This window comes from Palaemon carinicauda, chromosome 19 (genome assembly GCF_036898095.1).
Source record: "Palaemon carinicauda isolate YSFRI2023 chromosome 19, ASM3689809v2, whole genome shotgun sequence".
NCBI lineage: Eukaryota > Metazoa > Arthropoda > Malacostraca > Decapoda > Palaemonidae > Palaemon > Palaemon carinicauda.
Window position 1 is genome coordinate 30,147,775 of NC_090743.1, and position 19,719 is coordinate 30,167,493.

Sequence of the window (19,719 nt, forward strand, 5' to 3'; positions counted from 1 at the left end):
TTTAAATCTAATTTGTTATTTCAGGAGAAGGAGATGATGTTGAACGATTAGCAGGTAGAAAACCTGAAAGTGGGCGACCATCTCAGTCTGTAATTATTCCAGTCTATCGTCGAGACTGTCACGAAGAAGTGTATGCAGGATCACATCCATACCCTGGTACTGGTGTTTACTTATTAAAATTTGATAATTCCTACTCACTTTGGCGTAGCAAAACTCTTTATTACAGAGTTTACTACACAAGGTGAATAGCAGCTCCGTAGAACTTATGTTTTCCTAAAATATCCTCAATGTTCTCAAGTTATAAATTGAGGTATATCACTTAAGTGTTGGACCAAAGTTATAAATGCATAAACCACCAGAGCAACTTTCATATTTGAGTACTATTTGATACTTGAAAGTGTTTGTTAGAGCAGGTTTTTGGAAGCATAGTTTCAATTTTTGTTTGGTGATGTGTGATTGTACGTATATTGCATGATATAAATTGACTGCTGTAGGGGGCATAATAATTTTTGGTTCATGTAATGTACATTTACACATTGTAATGAGTTCTTGGAGGACAGCTATTAGATATAGATACACTTCCGTTGTATGGTTTGTCTAACAGTTGGTTTAATTCTTTGAGTAATCTTTTTTTTTTTTTCATTGCATTTAAAGTGTGGGCTTTTCCTATTAGAAAATTGCCATGAAGCTCTGATCATCATAGTACTTTTATTTGTAAATATGCTGTATATGCCTTCCCTTGCCCATTGTAAATACCAAAATATACATTTCTTTACAGATAGCTTCAATTATATAGCCTTTGCATTTTTTATCTCTTGTTAAATTGAAATGATTTTATATGTGCAGATTATACAGAATAGTTGAATTATAAAAGTAAGGATCCTATATGCATTATTGGGCATTATGAAAAATCTTTACATAAGGGATGCTTTTAACGCTATTGATTATTTTTTGACTGTTGATAATGCAATACAAGTTTTTGAAAGAGCTTTGAGAAGTAACACTATGTAGCATAGCAAACATCTTACCTCGGACATTAGCTATTGCTTTGCTAAAGTTTGTATTTTTGCTACTGGTAAGAGAAAAATATGGGCTGCAGCTTTCCTATTTTCATAGAGAAAATATTTAATGTACAGTATACTGTATATTTGATTTGGTAAATTATAAACCAATTTGAATACATTGAGGGATGCATCATTATATTTACCCTAGACTTTTTCTTTCCCCTGGAAAGAATAATCAGTCCTGTCGTGAAATATATACATATTTTCAGTTATAGAAATGAGAAGGTGTAAGCCCTTTGGAACACCAGGTAGCAGATGGGAATGTTTACATTTTGAAATAGTAGATCTTGAAGTACCCAGCATTTTTTATGAACTGTATATAGCATAATTGATTGTGTAATACCCTCAATGGCTATGTAGCTTCTCTTTTTGTTTTGAGATCTGAATTATTTTTTTTTTGAGAGTTTTCTTATTGTAAGTTCTGTGCCGTAATTGAGAAGTTTTTTTCTCTAAGAACATGTTTTGATTAGTGAAAGAAGGGGTGTTGCAACATTGATTTTTCTCAAACGTTTTTCCATCAACTTCAGACTGAATAACCGTGTAAAGTTGTTTTGCTACTTTTTTGTATTGAATACAAAAAGTGTATGGAAATGTACCTTGAATGTGGTAATGCAGTTTTATGTCGAGACCATGGCCTGATGTATCGTACAAAACCATGGCCTGATATACAGTATATAGTGTTTGCAAAGATAAATGCTATATTTTAAATTGGGTTCATAATTCCTCCATTAACTATTTGTGTAATGAATTACTTTTACATATCATTGTTCAATTTCAATATTTTATTTAAAAAAAAGGAATTTCCTTCATTTATATGTATAAGGTATTTAAGGAATTCTTAAATTTGCAAAAAAAAAAAAGTGTGATCCGTGGACATATGCTGATGGGGGAATGTCAAGAGTATTTCATAATGTGGAACGGTGTTGGTTATTAGGCTTAGGTATTTAATTTCACCTTTTTTCAGTTTTGTATGCCTATATTGTTTAGGCTTCAAAAGCTCTCCAAATCCCACATATGCATTATAGTAAATAAAGATCTATTTTATAAAGATGTTTAGAGATTTTGCTAGCTATCCTCCATTTATGACATTAAGTATTGATTTTTTTTCAGAACTTTTACAGGTAAGAGTGAGTCTTACTACAGTATTAGGTAGTGGTTATGTGGAGTTATGGACATTTCCTATTGGCAAAATGTTCCTCTACTTAAATTGAATTTATAGAAAATTTTAGTCAAAATACCGCAATAATCAAGTCAAATTTGTGATAGAAATTCTTAGGCAAAGTATCACTTTATTATTTGTTTGCATTGAAAATTGATTTAGGTTAATTGAATGTTGATCTAAATTATATCAACAAGAGATTCTTTGTGTTTCTTTTTGCATAATTACATTAAAGCATGGAATTAGTAGGTTTATGTCATACACCCAAAATGCTTAACTTTGATGTGATTACGAAGTAAATTCATGAATTTAACTAAAATAATTAATTTGAATTTGGTTTACTGAAAGTTGGTGCAAGTTAATTCATTGGTAATGACAGAACAGAATCAGTATTAATAACATTAATAGCCAGCATACTTACGGAGAATTCCCATTCCTTTTCGAAGCAAACATTTTGCAGTTCCTGAAATCTAATCTGTTCTTTAGACCTGTCTATTTCCCATTGGTCTGGATGATGCATCTTTTTCTTTTGCCTCTGCTGTATGGAAGTGTGTTTATAAGAATTATATTCTATTGGTAATGAATTTCCATTCTTAAAAATGCTGTAGTCATATATACAAGTGTAGTTTTGATGTTGGGTACTGTTATTTGATTTTGTGCAGGGTTTTCGTATTGTAAATAATATGGAAAGCTGGGATGACACCTTTATATTGATGAGCTTGATGCACAGTAACTTTTACAGCTTTTGAAATGTAAATTTAGGCATCTATCGTTTATATTTCACATTTGGTTATATTTATTCTGCATTGCCATGACTTGGCCCCTTTTATATTTATGGCCCCCCAAAAATCTAACTATTTAATTTCATGGCTTTTGCAATGCCTTCGTCTGGGGACACATGATGTGTATTTGAATCAAGTTTCATTTGTGTACATTGCTACACATTAAACCACATTATTAACTAAAGTAGGTCAAAGTATCCTGTACAGTATTTAGGTCTTGTTTTGCCACATCTAATAGTATAGTATATGTAATGTTTGAATCATTGTTACTGTAAAAATGGCTGTGATTTACCAGCACAAAAGTTAACGGCATATCCTCAATTTAATATTGCTCCAAGTTTAAAATCCCAAAAGTCCCGAATATCATTGATTAAATGTAAGTAATTAAACCTTAAAACTTATTATATTTTTCCAAATTGTTGAGATAGTGCACTTCCTTATATCTTTGTGACTATATATTGTAAAGTACTTGAAAAAAAGTTCTTAGTATAACTAATAATGTTAAGTGAATGTAGTTTTTTTTATTACCAACATGTCAAACTAAAGTTTGCAAGCAACAAAAATTTTTTGTCCTATTGTGTTTCCTGGTAGGGGTACCACATGCAATGTACAGTACACTTTGCTGGTACACCCTAAATGGTTTTGAAGGCTGTGTAGTATGGATTCAGTCCAAACTGCATAGTTTTATTCCTTTTATTTATCTTCAATTTCTTTTGTTTTCTTCACACTCAATCTGTCCGTCTTGGAACTTTTCCTTGCTCTCCAATTTTCAATCCACATTTAAGTAAAAGTTATCTCTGATAAAATTAAGATGTGACTGTGCTGATTAAGCTGTAGTAATAATAATGATAATAATAATAGTAATAATGATACTACTAATAATAACAATAATAATAATGATAATAATAATAGTACTGATGTTAAAAAATTAAACTTTTGTATGTTTTTGCTATCTCTTGCATGTTATTGTAATTTTCTTTAAGACCATCTATAAATTGACAGGGAAGTATCCTTTTACAGTCAGGTTATGCATAGCAGAACACACAAGTAGTTTCTTGGGACCTTCTGTAATTGAGTCCTACAGTACCAATTACAGGCCCACACAATGTTAACTAGAAGGATAATTGGGAGAAAGTTTATGTAAAAAGGTTCATGTAACTTGCATAGCAGAGATCAGTTTAAAGTAAAGAGTAGGTTTTGTGAACGATTCCAATATATGTCTTGGAGAGAGTAAAGCTTGATGGTCACTAGTATTATGGTTATTATCAATTAGTATAAAAAGGCTTTTGTGCTTCATACCTAGAATTGAGAATACAAGGAGGAACATTCTTGAAGAAAGAAACAGAAACCATATAAGGAGGAGCTTTACTCAGATCTGGATATCATCTACTATTTTGAATAATCAAGAACTTATTTATCAAATATGGAATGGATAACGGCTTATGTATAATTCAGAGCAACCAACCTCTGAGAGTTATAGTGAGGCATGTATGATTAGCAAATCCTTCAAGTACTGGCAAGAACTGGTTGGTGAATGTTGCAATATTCATGTGAGAAAAAACTGCTGAGAATTGAGACTTGTTTCTATAACTGCCAAATTATATTGTACACACGCTGGATAATAATCATGACAAAAAAAAATTGGTGGTATGTAGGAAAGATAACGATCAAGAAGCATAAGATACTCTAGAACTGTTTCATTCTACTTTATAAATTCACAATTTGCTCAAGATGTGGCTTATGTTTATGATTATTAAAGGTTAGACATTGCTGTTTTCCATGTTAGCTCTTGTTGTAACTTAAAACTGCATTTGATTGTGGATTCATGGAAGTTTGCCATATTTTCCTCAAGTGAGGAAGTGCCATGAAATTATGCAATACTTACCCAGTTGCTAAATCTTTTCACTTGTAATTACCAAGTCAATTATATTCCATTCAGCTTTGTAGCTCAAGAAAAGATGTATTAATGTGTCCTGAATGTTTTCAGTGTATCAATCGATATTGTACCCCTGACAAGAAGTAAATGCTACATGCTTGGGGATATTGTCTAAACAAAGAATATTGGGACTGGCATAGCAAGAGATTTTTCGTTGATAATACAACAGCAGGTTGGGGTCATTAATTTTGCAAAAAAAATTGCCATCCCATATAGTATGAAGTTTTGGAAAAAGGTTACTTTCTGCAGTTAGCTTCAAGAGTAATGTTGGTTGTTGAAAAGTCTTAAATAAGTCACAACAAGGTATGATGGTGGCAGGTGTAAACTCTGTTACTAAAGTGCTATCTATTTATTCAACTTGAAGGAAAGCTTGAATCAGGATCATAGCTATTGATATACTTATTTTAGAAGGAAAGCTTGAATCAGGATCATAGCTATTGATATACTTATTTTGAAATGTGTGAATTCTTGAAGGTACCTCCCTGCAGGAAAACAAAAAGTCTGGGTTGTTCATATGTTGTTACAGTTCATTTGATGCCATTGGAATACCATTTCAACCCTAGGCTTCACAAAACTAGCTTTTCATCACCATGGACTCCAAAGAACCTCATTAGGTGTTAATGGTGGGCCTTTGAAACTGAAATCCTCCCAAAAATGTAGTTGCAATTCCAGGACATTTGTAGAGTTACCTGTGTCAGTTCTTCGCTAAATGGATGTATTGCCTTTGTTGAGGTAAGCAATTTTGCGTTTCCATTTATTCTTACAATAAAGTTTTCAGTTGTACCTAAAAACTGGAATATAGTAGTGAGCATTACCATAGTTATTCTGTTGATAAGCTTATGAACACAGTACCTTAAATAGGAGGTTCCTGCCCCTACAGTAGAGGCAATTGTTTATTAGAATTAGTCATTATTGTTATTAAATGGCTTAACGAGACCACTGAATTTAATGCCAGAAATATTGGCTTGCTTCCAATTAAAATTACCCTGTCAGTTACAGTATAAAAGTCCTCAAGAAATATTTTCATAGACTGAGTTTAAGGCATTTTTCTTCAATACAGTATATTAAGTACTGTATGTCAAAATATGTTATATGAAAATTGGTGAAATAATATTTAAGATGTTTGAATAGCGATTATTTTTTTCTGGACAGGGATTGCTTTCTTGCAAGTGTATTTAATGCTTATTTCATGAGAATCAGTTCTCAAAAGTACCTCATTCTTAAGTATTAGTAGAATGAATTTTTTGACTAAATACAGTACAGTACTCTGAGTAAATTCTACTTGCTGCTATTTGTGATGAATATTCATGAGGATACAGTACTTGGACAAAATAATTTCTCTTATTTTCAGTTTAGTTTACATGAAGTAACTGTGAAATTAAAGTCTTTTAGCATTTTTTGCAAATTCAGAAGCACACCCATTGGTATACAAAGTTTTTTATGCCGTTTAAATGAACAGGAGCCAGTGCAGGTATTTGATACAGAAATATTAAGCCCAAAAAATTTGCAAATTCCTCAATTCTAAGTTATTAGACGTGAGTGCAATATCTTGCAACTTTAGAAAACCAAGATGTGGATGTAGATGAGAATCATACTAGTATCCCTCAACTTAATGTCTGCAGAACAGGCCCTTCCCAATTTCTTCTAACCCAATACCACTGACTAGGAGTGAATACTATCTCAAATTTCCCTCTCACAATGGAACCTTCATTCATTTTAAGCCGTCGCCAATAACCCCCATGATTAGAGGGCTCCTGAGAATCTTTGTGCCACATCTGAATTGTACTGTAGTAAGTTGACCAGGGCACCAGCCTATTAGTAGGTTGACCTGGGCACCAGCCACCTGTTGAGATACTGTCGCTAGAGAGTTATTGGGTCCTTTGACTGGCCAGACGGTACTACAATGGATCCCTCTCAATGGTTACGGCTCATTTTGTCTTTGCCTACACAAACACGAATAGTCTGGCATATTTTTTCCACATTCTCCTGTCCTCATACGCCTGACAACACTGAGATTACCTAACAATTTTTCTTCGCTCAACGGGTTGTAGTGGCCGATGTGGTAACGTCCCTGACTGGTGAACGCCAAACTTGAGTTCGAGTCCCGCTCAAACTCGTTGGTTTCTTTGGTCGCTGCAATCTCGCCATCCTTGTGAGCTAAGGATGGGGGTTTTTGGGAGCCTATAGGTCTATATGCTGAGTCATCAGCAGCCATTGCCTGACCCCCCTTGGTCCTAGCTTGGCTGGAGAGGGGCTTAGGTGCTAATCATATGTGTATATGGTCAGTCTTTAGGGTATTGTACTGCTCGATAGGGTAATGTCACTATCCCTTGCCCCTGCCATTCATGAGCAGCCTTTTAAACCTTTAAGAAAAAAGGGGGGTTAACTACTGCAATGTAATTGTTCAGTACTTATTTTCCTCTTGATAAGGGTAAAAGAGAGACTTTAGCTATGGTAAGCAGCTCTTCTAGGAGAAGGACACTCCAAAATCAAACCATTGTTCTCTAGTCTTGGGTAGTGCCATAGCCTCTGTACCATAGCCTTCAACTCTCTTGGGTTAGAGTTCTCTTGCCAGAGGGTACACTTGGGCACGCTGTTCTATGTTATTTTACTTTTTTTTCTTTCTATTATTGAAATTTTTATAGTTTATATATGAAAGATCTAATTTAATGTCGTTAGTATATGTCATTTTGATTATTTATTACTTGTTTATTTTTTTAAACATCTGACTTACCCGGTAGTTATATATATAGCTTACGTCCCTGACGTCACGGCAGAAATTTCAAAACTCGCTGCAATCGCCGATTGGGGTAGCCAGATGTACCACCAGTGCGCCCTCTACCCAGGTACCCGGTACCATTCCAGTCATTCTTCAGATCTTCCCTGCCGCCGCACCAGCGACATCGTTGGATTTTTCTCTCGCTGTAACCTGTATAATTGCAGTTATCTTGGTGATGTACAATTTAATTTTGGCTTTCGCTTGTTTGGATTTGCTTTTGGATTTTCTTGAACCACTATTGAATTTTGTTATTTTGACCTTTGCTTGTTTGATCTCTCCTTAAAATATTCAAAATATCTGACTCTTCTTCAACTTATAGAAGGTGTGTGAGAGGTTGTAAGACCCGGCTTGCTAAAGTCTCTGTTGATCCCCACTCCATTTGTGTAAAATGTAGAGGTAAAGTGTGTGAGTTGGTTGATTGTTGCGATGAATGTGTTTTTTTGTCCGAGAGTTAGTGGTTAGAATTTCACTGCTACACTCGTAAACTTAGAGATAGGATTAGACGGAGTTTATCTCGTTCTTCTAGAGATTATTCCCCTTCCCGTGTCAACGAACCTAATCCTTCCCCTGTAGTGGTAGTTCCAGATCCCACTACTGTTACTGCTGATGAACCAACTCTAAAGGACATGATGGTGGCCATTCAAGCCCTGGGCATGAGAGTTGAACCGCTCGCAGCGGACAGAACCCAGTTAATGTCTGATGTTAAACAATTAAAAAGTGCTAGTGTCAGTGCTAAAAGTGCAGTGGAGGGTGCATCTACTCGGACCTGTCATTCTCCTAGCCTTAGACCTCTTCCAAGCTCTCCAACCCTTGGGGGAAGGAATGTCGAATGGCGAAAGGATACGGGTGTTAGCGCCCGAACAGACGTCCCCTCGAGCGTACCTGTTGAAGCTTCACAGGACGCTCGCTCTCGCCATGGGAAATGTGAGGTGAAAGTATTTTCATCATCTTCGGATGACACAGCGTCAGCATCCAGATTTCTGAAGAGGAAGATTGACTGTCGATCAGCGTCGTATCATGACGCCTCAAGCTCCTGGTTGCAGTCATTGGAGCAGTCCGGAGCGTATTCCTTCTTCCGAAGAAGGCTCTCATGCCAAGCGCTTTGTTTCGGTAGGAGATAGAAGGATGTCGAAAGCTGTCAAGCGTCCAGCCCAACCAGTAGCAGGACAGTTTTCTGAGACTGGCATGACCTTGGTACATGCTCCTCCTCCTCCCTCAGATTAGTTTTCGTCCTCTGGACGCCCTGTGCATTCCTTGAGCTACGTAGAAAGCGAGCTTGTGGTAGAAGCAACGTCTCCTGTTTTGCCACAAGTTGACCCTAATTTTAGTATGCTGCAAGATATGCAGCAGAAACTCTCTTCTCTCATGCAAGTCTATCAGCCTGCGGACAACAAGAGAGTGGTTCGCCAACACCCCGAGCGTCAGGAAGCTTCACACCTTGACGCCAAGCGTCAGAAGGCTAAAAGTCGAGAGGTCTTTGACGATGGGCAGCTTTCCAAGCGTCGAGAGCCTGGTAGTCATGACGCCGAGCGTCATGCAGTTTAACGTGACGCCGAGCGGCGTAATGAGTCTCCTTTTATTAAGCGTCGAGAGACTGGTCCGCATGACGCCCAGCGTCAAGCAGTTAGATGCGACGCCGAGCAACGTAATGAGGATCCTCCTGCTAAGCGTCGAGAGACTGATCCACATGATGCCGAGCGTCAAGCAGCCAGACGTGACGCCGAGCGTCGAGCAGTTATACGTGACGCCGAGCGTCGAGCAGTTATACATGACGCCGAGCGTCAAGCAGTTAGACATGACGCTGAGCGTCAAGCAATTAGACGTGACGCCGAGCGCAAGAGCCTCGGACGTCGTTATGACGCCAGTCGAGCCGAGCGTCGAGATCGCGGACGCCTTAGTTCCGATCGTAATGATCGTGAGCGTCTTAGTTCCGAGCGTCAAGTGTTGGGACAACGTAACGCCAGGCGTGATGATCTTGGACCCATTGACGCCAGAAGTCAGGACCTTAAGGAGTTGACTCCTAGTAAACAAGACGCCTCTACCTCTGTTAGAGCCTTGTCGGAGGAAGGGATCGACGATCACCTTTCCCCTTCTGATCTTTTAGAGGAATTCTCGGAAGGAGAAGATCCTAAGACCCTTCATCCTTCGGTTGACCTTAAGAAACTCATGAGAGTTTTTACTGAAGAGTTTCCAGATTATTTTGTGCCTGCTGCTCCTCGTTCACCGCCTTCAGAATTTACGCTAGGAAAGGCGTCAAAGGAGTCTGTTAACAAAGATGGTACTGTCTCGATCATCAAAGAGAGCTTTGAGGATGATGGGAGACTGGATGCAATCCAAGAAGGACCAGGGAAAGATGGTTTTCTCTTTTCCCCCGGCTAGATTGGCCTCAAGATCTAGTGTTTGGTACGTGACGGGAGAAGTTCTCGGCTTGGGAGTTTCTGCCTCTGCCCAAGGAGACTTTTCGAGTCTGGTAGACGCTCCTCGTCGGACGGCCATGAGGAGGACCAAAATACTCTGGTCAACATCAGAACTTGACCATCTTCTCAAAGGCATCTTCAGAGCTTTTGAGGTATTCAATTTCCTTGACTGAACTCTGGGAGCCTTGGGGAAAAAGGTTTCTGCCTTGAAGGATGTAGACACTGATAGTCTTATCCACATTGTCGTGCATGGATAAAGCCTTAAGGGACGGATTCAATGAGTTGGCAGCCCTTTTCTCGGTGGGGGTCCTTAAGAAAAGAGCCCAAATGTGTTCTTTTCTGTCCATTGGGGTTACACCCTTTCAGAAGTCAGAATTGTTGTACACACCTCTTTCTTCCTCAAGAGTTGGTCAGAGAGGTTTCTTCTGTTTTAACCCAAAAGGCCACACAGGATTTGGTGTCAAAGATAGCAAGGAAGGTTCTACCTACTTCCTTCACTAGCCGCAAGCCGAAGGAAGAAGCTCCATTCCCTCAGTTTTCGCAGCCCTTTCGGGGGAAAACTTTCAGTAGGGGTAGTTCCAGACCTGAGGGAAGGAGAGCAAGGAGAAGAGGATTCAGACCAGGGCAAAGCAGTCCGACTGCGTTTGCCTTCAGACAGCAGTAGGAGCCAGACTAAACAACTTTTGGCAAGTATGGGAGAGGAGAGGAGCAGACCTTTTGTCCGTACAGTTACTCAAGGAGGGATACAAAATCTCTTTCATAGGGAAACCTCCTTTAGTAGTAGCTCCGATAGATCTCTCTGCCAGATACAGAGAGGAGTCAAAGAGGCAGGCTATGCAAGTTCAAATGTGTCTCTTGTTGGAGAAGGAGGCAATAGAGAGGGTGTGAGACTTGCGGTCACCATGTTTCTACAACCGCTTATTCCTGGTTCCCAAGAACTCGGGGGGATGGAGACCAGTCCTGGACGTAAGTGCTCTCAACGCCTTTGTTCAGAAGACACAGTTCTCCATGGAGACATCGAAGTCAGTCCTAGCAGCAGTAAGAAAGGACGACTGGATGGTCTTTTTAAACCTCCAGGATGCTTACTTCCACATCCCCATTCATCCGAGCTTCAAGCATTACCTGAGGTTCGTTTACAAGGAGGAAGTTTTCCAGTTTTGGGCCCTTTGTTTCGGCCTCAGCACCGCCCCTCAAACATTTACGAAGCTGATGTTAAATGTAGCAAGCATACTGCATTCAAGAGGTATCAGAGCCTCCCTGTATCTGGACAACTGGCTAATCAGAGCTCATTCCTACAATCACTGACTGGAGGATCTACAGATGACATTGAGGTTATCAGAAGAACTGGGTCTTCTTATAAACAGAGACGAGTTTCAACTGACACCATCCAAAAAGATCCTTTATTTGGGGATGGAGATTCAAAGTCAAGCTTTTCGGGCTTTTCCGTCAGCCTCAAGGACGGAGCAAGCCCTCTAGAAACTTCATTCCTTTCTAAAGAAACGGAAGTGTTCTGTGAGAGAGTGGATGAGTCAGCTGGGAACCCTCTCCTCATTGGAGCAGTTTGTCTCCCTGGGAAGGCTGAATCTTCGCCCTCTTCAGTTCCACTTCAATCGTCATTGGGACAAGGAAAAGGATCTAGAGACAAAATGCATCCCCATTACGGAATCCGTAAAAAGTTGCCTTCAGTGGTGGAAAGATCCGGGCAAACTTCAAGAAGGTCTCTCCCTGGAACAGAGGAACCCAGACCTTGTGTTGTGTTCCAACGCCTCGGACTCGGGGTGGGGAGCAATACTGGGCAAGTTGGAGATCTCGGGTCTGTGGATAAAAGATCAGGAGAGCCTCCGCATCAACCAGAAGGAGCTGTTGGCAGTCGTGTTGGCCCTCAAAGGCTTCGAAGGGTCAGTATTGAACAGAGTGGTGCAGGTCAACGCCGACAACACTACAGCGTTGGCCTACATAGCCAAAGAAGGCGGAACCCACTCAAGGTCCCTTTACGAGACTGCGAGGGTTCTTCTCTACTGGGCAAAAGAGAAGAATGTAACCCTGGTAACAAGGTTCATTCAGGGGGAAAAGAACGTGATGGCAGACAGTCTCAGCAGGAGAGGTCAAGTTCTGTCCACAGAATGGACACTTCGTCAAGGTCTGCAAGAACCTGTGGCGGATTTGGGGTCGTCCTTGTATAGACCTGTTTGCAACCTCGAAGATGGAGAGGTTAGAGACATACTGCTCCCCAGTGCCAGATCTCGAAGCAGCCCACATAGACGCTTTCCTTTTAGACTGGTCCCACCTGAACGCGTACGCATTCCCTCCGTTCAAGATTCTGCACAAAGTGATGCAAAAATTTGTGTCACACGAGGGAACCAAATCGACTCTAGTGGCCCCTTTTTGGCCCTCAAGAGAGTGGTTCACAGAGGTACTAGAATGGATGGTGGACACCCCAAGAAGCCTTCCATTAAGAGTAGATCTACTCAAACAATCTTATGCAACATGCATAATGAACTAATTGAACGACAGTGCCAAATATTAAGATCAAGATCAGGAATGAGAAATTTAATAGACCGTAAGGTTCTGTCCAGCAAATTAAGATGAGAATCAGCAGCTGAAGACCAGACAGGAGAACAATACTCAAAACAAGTTAGAATGAAAGAATTAAAACACTTCTTCAGAATACAGTAGATTGATCACCGAAAATCTGTAAAGACTTTCCCGATAAGCCAATTTTTTGAGCTATGGGAGAAGACACAGACCTAATGTGTTTCTCAAAAGTAAATTTGCTGTCGAGAATCACACCTAAAATTTTAAGTTATACAAAGTTAAAGAAACATATCAATACTGAGATCCGAATGTTGAGGAGCCACTGTCCTTGACCTACTTACAATCATACTTTGAGTTTTGTTAGGATTCAACTTCATACCCCATAATTTGCACCATGCACTAATTTTAGCTAAATCTCTATTAAGGGATTCAGCAACCCCAGATCTACTCGGGGGATGGAATTGATGCACAGAGAGTAGCATCATCTGCATATGCAACAAGCTTGTTTTCTAGGCCAAACCACATGTCATGTGTATATAGTATGAAAAGTAATGGGCCAAGAACACTAACCTGTGGAACACCAGATGTCATTCCTATTCTCACTATGGTGCCCATCAACAACAACTCTTTGAGATCTATTACTTAAAATCTCAATAATACATATACCAAGGCACTTCCCCCAATTTTGGGGGGTAGCCGACATCATCAAATGAAACAAAACAAAAAAGGGGACCTCTCCTCTCTACGTTCCTCCCAGCCTAACAAGGGACTCAACCGAGTTCAGCTGGTACTGCTAGGGTGCCACAGCCCACCCTCCCACATTATCCATGATTAACACAGCCAAAGTCAGATATGAACTTCCTGACCACAATCAAGGGATTTCTGTATAGCATTGGAGATTGTAAGAAGGGCATCACATGCTCTAAGGCCTTTACGAAAACTAAATTGCAAACCAGGGAATAGATGATTACCTTCAGCAAACCTATTAAGACGTTCAAAAACTTTAGATAATACGGGAGTTATGGAAATTGGACGGTAATCAGTTGGACTTAGGCTATCACAAACACATTTACATAGTGGAGTAACATTACCAATTCTGCAACAAGTTCTAAAAGCTCCTCTTCTTGCTAACATGTGCAAAATAACATAACTTTGGAGCTAAGAAATCATCAGTCTTTATAAAAAACAAAGGAAAAATACCATTTGGGTCTACACCACGATAAGCATCAAGGACCACGATAAGCATCAAGGTCCATCAACACAGCTTTAATTTCACGAGATCAAAAAGCTAAACTAGTTAGTTTAGCCTCAAGAAAACAGGAATGAGGAAGTTCAAGTTTTTCATTACTCTTTTTACTGTCAAAAACATCAGCCAAAAGGGTTGCCTTTTCCTTAGGACAGTGAGTGACTGAGCCATCTAGTTTAAGTAAAGGAGAATCTGTTGCATCTACACCAAAGAGTGCAGCTTTAAGGGTAGACCACCATTTATGTTCCCGAGTTGTACCAGAAAGGGTTTCTTTTATGGGTAAATTGTATTCCTTTTCAGTTGAAGCATAAACTCTGAGCAAAAGCTCTAAGCTGAGTATAGTTATTCCAGGTCAAATCTGATCTGTTACCCTTCCAAAGATGATAGGCCTCCTGCTTCTCCAAATAAGCATGTCAACAATCATCATTGAACCACGGTTTGTCCTTCACTCGGTACTTTAGCTCACGAGAAGGGATACGCCTATCAATTACGCCGACTAGATTCTCATTCAAAGGGACAACAGAATCAACACTACTATATAATTGGGACCAATTCAAGCACAAAAGGTCATGCAAAATCCCATTCCAGTTTGCTTGAGATTTTGTATAAATTTCACTAGTGTGTGATACATCAGGGACAGGCGGCTCAGTCTTTACTACTAATGAAATAAAGGCATGATCAGATATCCCAACTGGAGAACCAACCTTACTAGTTATAACGCCAGGGGAGTCGGTACGGTATAAGGTGCGAGTACAGAAAGTACATCAATATAATAGTATAATCAAGAGCAGATGATAGATATGAGGAAAGACCTCCTTGCAGAACTTAATACAATTATACATGCATCTTGAAAAGCAAAGGAACAATAAATTTACATTTTAAGGATAAAATAATGAAACATGATTTAAAACATATGATGACAAATTTTTATTCATTCAAATCAGTATGGTAATAAGCCGTATTAATCCAAAATGTGTGTACAGTATGACACAGACAATAAATCTTAGTCCTACGGTAATAAAATATAACTAGTAGCCCTCATTAGAAAAGGTGATTTTTTCATAATCTGGATATTTCTTCTTGAGAATCTCAACAGAAAGAGAATGATCGGCTCTACCATAGCCCTGCGAATAACCAAATACTTCGATTGTCTTTTTCTCGGCATCATGAAGGATACGTCCTCCACCTAGGCATTCACAATCTAACCCCAATTTTTCAATTGCTGGAGCAACTTTATCATAAACATCAGCATGAAAGCCTGCAGAAGAGTATCTGGAAAAGCAAATGACAAAGTTAAAAGGAAATTCAACGGATATATACCATTAATATACAGTACATAGTGCTTAGAAGCATGACAAAGTTTTATGATGACAGTGGAGGAATATTTAAACTTCTTACTCTTACTGTAGTAGCCAAAAAAAAAAAAAATGCCCCAGATGGTTTGAGCTTTGTTCTTTTAAAAGGATTAAAATTGCTTATATTTCATATGTTCTGTGTCTTGATATTGAAGAAATCTTTTATAGTTTACATTGAAATTTTCTCATACAGTACTTAACTAAATCTGCATGAATTCCAAATGTGTGCACTAATTCTAATAAAAGGTCTGCTCAAAATCAAAAAGGAAATTCAAATCTGAACATACACGTAGTTACATCACTAGTATAGCGTATGTATTCTCCATAGTATGAAAAGCAGCAACAGAACAGCTTAATGCCCTTATCTAACTACTACTGACGGCCTCTTTAAGTTTTAAGGTTCAATGAAATTTGATACACTTTGAAACAAAATTACAATATAAGCAAGCTTTCAGAGAATAAGGATTGTAAATTTGGGTCATTAACATCAAGAAAGTATATATACAGGAAAGATGATTATGGAAAATTGAATAGATCCTGACTTTGTTATACGAATGAGACTCAAATTTACTTAACAAACAATGCTCACCCTCTGACAATGTGCTTAGAAACCTCTGGTCCTCCTTCTGGCGAATGGTGAACATTGATTAATATATACTTAAAACGTCCAACGTCAATGTCAGCATCTTCTACTTTGTCCAGTGGAGAAGCCATTTTAACTCCTGGAAAGGAAAGAGTCATTTACTTTTTCTGTGAATTGAAAGATAAAACTAACACCTGATGCTCCTATACATTACACTGTATTTATTAATCTATTAGAAGTATATATTCAAGAACTTGACTATTAATAAATAAAAGTAAACTAACACCTGATGCTCCTATACATTACACTGTATTTTTTAATCTATTAAAAGTATATATTCAAGAACTTGACTATTAATAAATAAAAGTAACTTATAAATATAACAAAGCAATTTCCTATCTTTTGCAAAATATAAATCATCCTCTTGCATAACATAATATCTAACTAATAAATGTGTTGGTAAGAAGGTTGGAATATTATTTAACAATAATTTTATTATTATTACTAGCTAAGCTACAACCCTAGTTGGAAAAGCAGGAGACTATAAGCCCCAGGGCTCCAACAGGGAAAATAGCCCAGTGAAGAAATGAAAGAGAAATTAACTTCAAGAGGCGTAATTACCCACTAAAATAAAATATTTTATAAAAAGTAATTAACAAAAGTAAAATATTCTAAAAACACTGATAACATTCAAAGATCTTGCATATATAAACTATAAAAACCTTGAGGGGGAAAAAAAAAAAAAAAAAAAATGGAAGTGTGTGCCCGAGTGTACCCTCAAGCAAGAAAACTCTACCTCAAGACAGTGGAAGATCATGGTACAGAGGCTATGGCGTTCCCCGAGACTAATGAACAACGGTTTGATTTAGTTTAAAAAAAAAAAAAAAAAAAAAAAAAAAAAAAAATTCCTTTCAATGGTGACACTTTTGCTCACTTGTATCATTACAACACACTGTCAGAGAACAACCATGCTTCTCCAAACCCAATATTATTGTAGTTTAGTTAACTCAATAAGTGCTAGTGAAGATCACAGTCCCTTATAATTGATCATCCATAAGAGCGTTATAATCCCCACTGGCATAAATTGGAAATACAATACAGTACAGACAAACATTATGTCAATCCAGCCATTTTCTAACGTTTATAATATTTCTAGTACCGGCAAGCCCTATTTACTGCTGATTGCAAGGTGAGAAGATATCAGTTATGGAGTGATTTTAAAATAATTTACAACTGCCATATTGATAAGGGATAAATTCTCCATACGGTACTGTATGCCAAACAAAATTTATGGATCCTAAAATCTTTGCAGGTAAATAACCATAACAAATATGATAATACTGGTATTGTAAGTTGTAACTGAAGCAGAGCATTGTGATAATTCCAATGAATTAAAACAATTCCTGTAATGAATAAAACCTTGGAATTAATGAATTTTCTAAATGAATCCTTGATCAGTAAGAGCACTTGAAATCGGGTTGGGAACGTACATCAGATATCAATGCTTTCTAGTGCCAGTATACCAATAAAAATTAATCAAAAACATGAGTGTCTCCTTCTCTACTAACACCAACAGCAATAAAAACATCAAGAATCCCGCTATATGTAAGCTCAAAATTTTACCGTATACTGTACATAACCTATGGGCTAGCCTGTTATTTAATATTATTTGATGTTAAAAAAAAAAAAGAGCTTACAACACATTTATCCAATACTTAGGGACCTGACTGGCAGCCGTGACAGACCATGTGGTCAAAATTGCACATACTGTATTGCAAAATTTAGGTAAAAATAAAAAAAGTCTGTACAGTACTTTACTACTGTACATTATTGTTGCTAGTCAAGCATACTATAATGTGAGAGAGAGAATATGGCTTCCTCTCAGTTTATATGGTAGTAAGAACTTAAGGACAAAGCTCAGCCAACTCCCATGAGTAGAAGACTGGTGTCCCAGGACGAGTTACAAAGTAGCCGAAAGTTTTGAATGTTTATTAGCAACAGTAACGCATGTAATTACTCATATACTCATACACCTAAACCATGCAACATTCTGGAATACTGTACAAAAATATTTGACGAGTAAGAGCACCGGGAGCGTTTGCGAGAAATTAAGTAATGGTTCAAAACTTAAGGAAAAATGTCCAAACCCAACCTATTACATAAACAGGGATTTTGAAGAAAAGCAGTCCCATTTGGCAGAGAGACCAATAATCTTTATATGGGCAAAACTGGGACCCCTATTCAAGTTATAGTTTGTAATGAACATTCATTAACATTGTTATTGTTGTTGGTGCTTATTTGTCCGTTAGTGTCACGACTGTCTGACAAACTGTAATTAAAACTATTTTGGAAATTTACCATACTTTTAAAACTACAATCACATATATCATTTGTTGCTCATTCAACTTTAAAATAACACTGAAATTATCACCAAATCACGTACAACTTGCCAGCTCCATACAAACTTCCCAAAAATATTTAATTGCCGGTGAAGTGATCCAGGGCGGAGCAAACATTCGTTACAACGACATTAAGAGAGGGACCATTAATCTAAAAATGGTCCAAACTGGGACAGCTATAGTTCTAAAGGGGCCAATGTGCATCATTAACCCTATAAGTTATATGATAAACTAAACCTGCTACTAACAACCAGACCTGGGCGTCTTTGCATAATGACGGAGACATCCCGTGTGAATAGAACACCACCTACCCTAAACTTTTCCCCTAACCTAACCTAACTTAACCTACAATACCTAATTGCCTAACGGGGAGTGGTAACGGTCCCCTACGACCCGCCTTAGACTGCCGTATCGTTAGCAATAAGGCTAAAAATAAGGAGTTATGGGGCATGGCCGTGATCATACATACACCCAAGCACTGTCCTAGCTCAGTTTAATTGAGTGGGGGTGCAGCTTGATGTGAAAGGTAATGTCAAAGATTTGAAATCTAATCGTGACTAAACCAGAAAGGATTTAATGGTGTATGTATGATAGCGGCCACCTGCATGATTACGGATAACTTAGAATACAGCAGTGTAAGAGAGGTTGCAGGGGGGCGTGAGAACCCCAGGTAAGGTAAGTAGGTAAGGACATGGCTTGTAGGTTAGGTTAGGGGGGGGGGAAGTTGAGATTAGTTGATGTTTATTTTTAATCCACAAGGAAGGAACTGGCCGCTGACATACAAAGGGCCCAAGATTTACCAACTAACAAGCATATAGTAATGTAATATTATACGGTTAGATGGACCAGTAAGAACGATTTGGCTAGTAATAAGAAAGATATCGAACTGTCCCTACAAACTACATTCACCCCCCATAATCAACAATTCAAACTAAATTTGGTTGAATTGTCATATGGTCCGAACCCAAAAGAACCCGGTAAATAATTAGGGCGATACGATACCTTGTGCAAAACTCCTATTTCCAAGTGCTGCCTTCACAGGAGGTGAATTAACAAAAAATAATGGTCTTTGTAAGAGGAAACGGCAGCTAATCATTTATATGACCTTGTACTATACTTTCAGAAAATGTTCGACAAAGCTCTGCACTAGGGATACGTCTGAGTGGCCTGGACGAGTCTTGCAAATTGCAATATATTAAAGCCGAGAACGTCCTACTGAAATACATACAAGTATATCTTGGCAGTCGGTTGCTGGTGTTCTAAATAACATTCAAATTACAAATCAAGAGCTGTTTATGTGTCAAAAAACCTTATTCTTACCAGAAAGGTCACTGTCAATGACAGACGTTAGGTGACAACAGACAGGAACAGGAGAGACACAAATAGTTGAGTTGGTGCTTGAACCTTGAAGTCGGCATCACAACCAGAAACCCTTTTTAGTCTTTGTTCAGGAATGAAGATTTG

At 38.3% G+C, this 19,719-nt stretch overlaps 2 protein-coding genes across 3 annotated transcripts in view; one reads left to right on the plus strand and one right to left on the minus strand.

The window, feature by feature from the left end:
* Positions 1–4,580, plus strand: part of LOC137658554 (Golgi resident protein GCP60) — a 54,755-nt gene extending 50,175 nt beyond the window's left edge. Inside the window, exon 10 of the mRNA XM_068393439.1 lies at positions 25–4,580. Within this exon, the coding sequence (XP_068249540.1) occupies positions 25–245 (221 nt within the window). The 3' untranslated portion in view covers positions 246–4,580. The remainder of the gene's footprint in view (positions 1–24) is intronic.
* A 10,241-nt stretch (positions 4,581–14,821) lies between these two features.
* On the minus strand, positions 14,822–19,712 carry LOC137658185 (14 kDa phosphohistidine phosphatase-like). 2 transcript variants are annotated; one of them, XM_068392864.1, is made up of 3 exons: positions 19,576–19,712; positions 15,863–15,995; positions 14,822–15,190 (listed from the first exon to the last, which is right to left on the minus strand). In XM_068392864.1, the coding sequence occupies exons 2-3, from the start codon at positions 15,985–15,987 to the stop codon at positions 14,947–14,949; spliced, it is 369 nt and encodes a 122-aa protein (XP_068248965.1). In that variant the 5' UTR covers positions 15,988–15,995; positions 19,576–19,712; the 3' UTR covers positions 14,822–14,946. The 2 variants fall into 2 exon arrangements, with proteins under 2 accessions (XP_068248965.1, XP_068248963.1); XM_068392862.1 differs by lacking the exon at positions 19,576–19,712 and adding an exon at positions 19,258–19,448.
* Between the last annotated feature and the right edge of the window lie 7 nt (positions 19,713–19,719).